At 41.2% G+C, this 6,000-nt stretch overlaps 1 protein-coding gene across 1 annotated transcript in view; it reads left to right on the forward strand.

Moving 5' to 3' along the window:
* LOC122797875 (HMG box-containing protein 4-like) overlaps window positions 1-2,696 on the forward strand; it is an 88,910-nt gene extending 86,214 nt beyond the window's left edge. Inside the window, exon 2 of the mRNA XM_044066398.1 lies at window positions 2,422-2,696. Coding sequence (XP_043922333.1) covers window positions 2,422-2,681 — 260 coding nt within the window. The 3' untranslated portion in view covers window positions 2,682-2,696. The remainder of the gene's footprint in view (window positions 1-2,421) is intronic.
* Window positions 2,697-6,000: the final 3,304 nt, after the last annotated feature.

Below are 6,000 nucleotides of genomic sequence, written 5' to 3' on the forward strand. Positions count from 1 at the left end.
TGCCCAACTGGGCAGACCATTACCACAGATGCCTAAGACATAGCTTGGGGTGCTCAACTAGAAGGCATGTGCACCCAAGGTCTTTGGGATGCCCAGCACCTTCCCTTACACATCAACCAGAAGGAAATGATGGCAGTACAAAAAGCTCTTGACATCCTTCAAACCCCATCTCAAGCCAGGGGTTCCCCTTGTCAATTTCAAACAACACCACATTAATGTGGTACATCAACAAACAGGGAGGGACCCAATCTTACCCTCTGTGCAGGCTAGCCATGAATCTCTGGCCGACCGCCTCTTTCATGGGACTACATCTGATACCCCAATACCTACCAGGGATCAACAACAGTCTGGCAGACCACTTAAGCAGAAACTTACTGGACCCCCACGAATGGCAGCTCCACAGAAAAATCTTTTTACAAATCACTCTGGCATGGGGGACTCTGGTGGTGGACCTCTTTGCTTCACAACTCAACCATCAGCTGAAAATTTCTGTTCCGGGGAGTATCACTACCTAGCGTGGAAGATGGATGCCTTGATCTTCCCCTGGCATACCCTCTTTGTGTACGCATTCCCTACTCTGCCTCTTATTCCCAAGGTACTGATAAAAATAAGGGAGGAGAGACCAAAGGCCATCCTCATTGCTTCACATTGGTGCAGACAACCATTGGTACCCGCTTACTGCGCAGCCTGGCCTTACAGCCTCCCAGGCAGCTTCCCCAGATCTCAGACCTCTTAACTCAGGTGAGGGGGGGATGCTGCACCCAGACTTGCAGACTCTCAAACTATCAGCATGGCTAATACTCTAAAGCCAAAGAATGGGCCCCAGTTAAGCAAACAGGTCCTAGATATCATCACAGAGGCCAGAAGGCCCAGCACTAGAAAATCTTATGCAGGAAAATGGAAAAGATTCTGCTTCTGGAGCCAGTCCAGAGGGGGCAATACCTCACAACCTTCCATCCCTCTTAACCTGGACTACCTAGCAGAGCTACTTAATAGTGGCCTCTTCTTCTCCTCTGTTAAAATCCACGCCTCAGCAATTTCAGCTCATTTTGATACAGAACAGCCCCTGCTCCTCCCATCCTTTGATTAAACAATTCCTCAGAGGGGCTTCTAACATCAGACTTCCCAGAAGACCACCCACTCCAGCCTGGGACCTGAGTTATGTTTTGGAAAAACTAACTTTACCACCCTTCGAACCTGCTGCTTCAGCAGAACTAAGATGCCTCTCCTAAAAGACTGCTTTTCTCCTAGCTCTCACGTCAACCAGAAGGGTTTCAGAACTTCAGGCACTGATGATCATTGAGCCCTTCATCATCTTCCATGCAGACAGGGACTCCCTGAGGACTAATACCTCCTTTATGCCCAGGGTGGTATTTAATGTCACTCTCAACCAGGCCATACATTTACCCACCTTCTTTCCTAACCTTCAAAACAAGTGGAAAGAATTCTGCACTCACTTCGAACCAGCTTCCTCTGCAGAGGTAAAATTTCTCTCCTGGAAGACAGCATTCCTTCTGGCCATCACCTCAACCAGAAGAGTCTCTGAGCTGCAAGCACTCATGGCTGTGTAACCCTTCATCATCTTCCATGCAGACAGAGTATCCCTCAGAACTAACCCATCCTTCATGCCCAAGGTGGTGTCCAGTGTGACTGTCAACCAATCCATTAATTTGCCCACCTTCTTTCCTAATCCCCAGAACAAGTGGGAAAGGATTTATCACTCTCTAGATGTGCATAGACGGCTCAGATTCTATCTGGACAGGACTAAATCCTTCAGAAAGTCTGATCAATTGCTGTTTAGCTTTGCTACAGGGGCAGAAGGCAAAGCCATCTCCAAGCAAACCATTTCCAAATGGATAGTACACTGCATCCATTTCTGGTACAAACAGCATGGAAAGCCTCCCCCCAAGGGGGTCAGGACACACACCACCAGATCAGCTTCCACCTCTGCAACTTTCCTAAGAGGAGTCTCCACCAGGGACATCCTGGAGGCTGTCACCTGGACATCTGTTCACACTTTTACCAGGCATTACCATCTGCCTCTCTTCTCCAAATCCAGGGCAGGGTTTGCCTCTGCAGTCTTGCAGGGCATCCTAGCAAGCCCCTAGGACAGGAACTCAATGCTGCCTTTTCTCTGTGTATTGTTACAGTGAATGAAATTTGTTAAAATGTGTACTTAATGTAAATAACTAATGTATTTTGTTTTCTGTTATTGTTAAGTACCCATATCAGTTTTTTTACATCCTGTTAAATAAAGATGTTTTAAAAAACTGCCTTTTCCTTAAAGTTGTAGCATAAATGCAGTGCTTATTTATATTCAGTCAAATAGTTCAATGGATTGTTTCTGGAAAAGGTACTGCAGTGTGTAATACGTGTGCTATTCTATTAAATAATGCCATTTCTGCTGCTGTTGTGTTTCAGACTGTTTAGTGAGTGAGAGGGGAATTGAAGAGTTAAGTCTTGTAGCAGGAAGAACCCAGCGAGAAAAGAAAAGATCGTACAAAGACTTGCTAAGAGAAGAAGAAGAAATAGCAGCTCAGGTCAAAAAAACATCTAAAAAAAGGCCAAAGGTAAACTGCCGATTGACAGAATGCTGGATTTCCTTCCAGAGGAGACTAGCGATGGAAACAGTATATGTAGAGTTGTACTCTTGGAAGGAAAACAAGGTTATAATATGTTAAAATTGCACTTTTAAATATTCGGTAATCATAGAAGTTTTTGAATTAGTGCTAACTTTTCCTGTGGGCCAGATTCCAAAAGAGTTGCTTTCAGTATAAATGACTTACTCCAGTGTAGGCCTGCCCTGATTTCAAAATACTTGCTGTCTGTGTGATTCACTTCATTTTAAGGCCTATTTATACACAGGCTTTCACTGGTGGCCAGATTCCGAAAGGCCTGCTCTGTGCAAGTGACTTTAGTCTAGTCACCTTCACCAGAGTAAGTCACTTTGCACTGAGAGCAAGTCTTTTGGAATTGAGCCTTTTGTTTATCCATCCATCCACAACCCCTTTCCCCATGTTTTGCGCATAAGGTCAGGATATTCCTGGGTAAAGACTGAGGTTCTTTTTGTGTTACTCTTGCTGTACTACTTTGTTCATTTTTTTCTTGTTTTCCTGTATTTTGTTACTTCTATAAGGATGCAACTCCATACTGGTGTCTTGCATTCATTATTTGTCCCTTATATTTTGTTGTTACATTACTGAAATGGAAATTTTGGATCTGGTTTTCTACTCCATAAGGCCATTCAACTTTATCACACCTCTCAACTGTACAAATTTTCTCAGAATGCCCACATTTTTGCCTATCCGTTTTTCATAAAATTGTGTTTTTTCTGGCAAATTAGTGGCAAATTACTGAAGTTAGAAAATAATGAGACATTTGAGTTTCAGACTTCATACATTTCGGAAAAATTCATGCTAATGTAAAACCTGTTGTTCTATCACCTTTCTAAGTTTGTAAGAGCAATATTTAAACACTATCATCTTTCTAAGTTTGTAAGAGCAATATTTAAACATTGACCGTATTTTGGACCTTTATCCCACTTTTATTTGTGGCTTTGTCCAGATTTCTTGCTCTAAGAAGTTGAGAGGTGTGGTTAATTAAGGTTAAAACAGCAAATGTAAACAGCAGGGATGGATGAGTATTTCTAAGATCATTCCCTTCACAAATTTTCCATTCTGGTACCAGCAGCTGTGCAACTGCTCAACTGATTATTTAAAATGTTTGTGATAGTTTACAGATTGTTTCAAACTTTTTTTGGTAGTTTACATTTTTTTGTGAATAAAATTGAACTCTGTTTTTAATTTGTGGAATGAAAATATAGTTGGAGCATGAGTGCTTTTCTTTTTTTCACATTGCTTAGCTGTTAAATTCTAGACATGCTACCTATACTTGGTGTGTACAAGAACATACAATAGAAATAGCACATTTTGCTCGCTCAGTAGTTAGGTACTTGCCCTTTCATAGAGAGAGATACAACACATTTTCTTTCAACCAAGTTCACGGTCTGTTACATGAACTAGTGAAGCAGAATTCTAAAGACTCTTAAATCTGCTTAAGGAAACTTTATTGTGTCTTTTTTAAATGTTCTGCTTTACATCTGCCTGTGTCTACCTTTTCAGAGTGTCCCCTTTATTCTAAGACCAGCATTCCTTCCCCACTCTACAGGAATCCTGCAAGTCAGTAACATCTTACCTTTTTTTCCTGTAGGCTATAAAGGGCTATTGACTTGCCCTAAAAATCAGTTTGTGTAAGCTAATCACACTTAGCAACTACAAAGAACAATTGCACTAAAAATTCAAGGACAGTGACCATGATAACCTACCATACAAAATGATAACAGGCCAACAGCGTAGCAGGAGCCATGTTTTTACACCCCAACAGTCAAAAAGCAAAGGCACACAAATATGCAAAACGAGCAACACATAATGGCAAAATTCTGAGGAAGGACATTACTGATGAGAATTCATAGAGAGAGGACATAGTGATTATTAAATATTTGTTTACCAGTGCCTCATTCATCATGTCCCAAGGATTGACTGTTAAGCCTCTGCAAATCCTGAAAACATAGTTGTTCATCATTCTCACTGCCTCAGTGGCATTTTGGGTTATCCTCCACCAAGGTAACCCAGTATTGGCCAGCTTTCAAAAGCTTAGACTCCCCTCCATCTCTCTTCCTGTGACAGCTGATTAGGCTGAGCATATACTGAGAGGGAAGACAGGCAACCCTTCTACAGCTGTTGCAGAAAGTGAGTGCTCAGTCTTTTTCAGTCAGCCAAAGTTATATATTTGTCTTTGTTTACTGGGAAAGTCTGACTGGGTAATAACCATAACCATTTTCAGGAGGGGGGGCAGTGTGAAAAGCTCCATTTGCTTACATAGCATTATACTTTAAGTTCCAGTTAAACACAGAATAGTTATATTTCTGTTTACATTTGCACATAAACAGCAGTAACCTTTATACATTCTAAGGTTTTACAGAAGTGGAAGTTACTAAAGAGAAAGTCCAAATGCAACTTAGTGGATTGTACAAGCAGCAGTTGTGTATAAAAAATTGTCATTTTAGTGAGGGGTTGAGCGTTTTCTGTTTACAGAGAGTATTTGGAGAGTGTCATATAGTGAACACAGTCTCACCCTTGAGATGAGCATGTGCAGGACCAGAATTGGTTAAGATGTTGTTTAAGTAGTGGTTTAAAACTATTTTGTTGGAGAGTTTTATTTGTCTAGGGATAATATTCCAGAGTTTAGCAGCATATTGGGAGTAGAGCGAGACTCCTGGAATATTAATTGACTTATTTGTAAGTAATAAAGTCACCACCAGTGTACCACAGGCCTCTATCCTTGGTCCCCCTCCTGTTTAACATTTTCACCAACACTGTATAATTCCATATAGCAGGCCATCCTGATTAAATATGCAGATGACCCCTCTCTCATTTGCCCATCTGACAATGTAGTACACCTCCAAAAAATTACTTAGGAGGCTTTAGCAGCCACTGAAACATGGCTTCATAACTCAAGTCATGTTCAACCCAAAAAAAGGCCAAACTACTACTTTTTTTTCCCCTAAATCTCCCTTTCATGGAAAAACTAAATTTAAAGTCCTTTCTCTCAATAATACAACTATTGAAGTCACTTCGCATAGCAAACTATTAGGGGTGATAGTGGATGGTAATCATGACATTCGACCTGTATATACAAAATTGCATAAGAAAAACTCAACAAAGCCTAGGGATGCTTTACAGAGCCAAAACATTCTCACTGATGCAACTAAAACTACACTTGCCAGGGCTTATCTCCTCCCCACTCTTCTTTGTGGTACTGCCATCCTTACTAACCTCTTGGCTTCACAAAAATTGAAACTTGAACAATGCTGTAACAAAGTTGCTAAATTTGCAACACATACCCCTTTCAGAACCCACCACTTTATAGCCCTGAAAAGCCTAAATGGGTTAGAACTGCCACATCAACTAACATATACACAGCTTCTTACCACCTGTAAAA

This window comes from Protopterus annectens, chromosome 1.part0 (assembly GCF_019279795.1).
Source record: "Protopterus annectens isolate FY-2018-M chromosome 1.part0, PAN1.0, whole genome shotgun sequence".
NCBI lineage: Eukaryota > Metazoa > Chordata > Ceratodontiformes > Protopteridae > Protopterus > Protopterus annectens.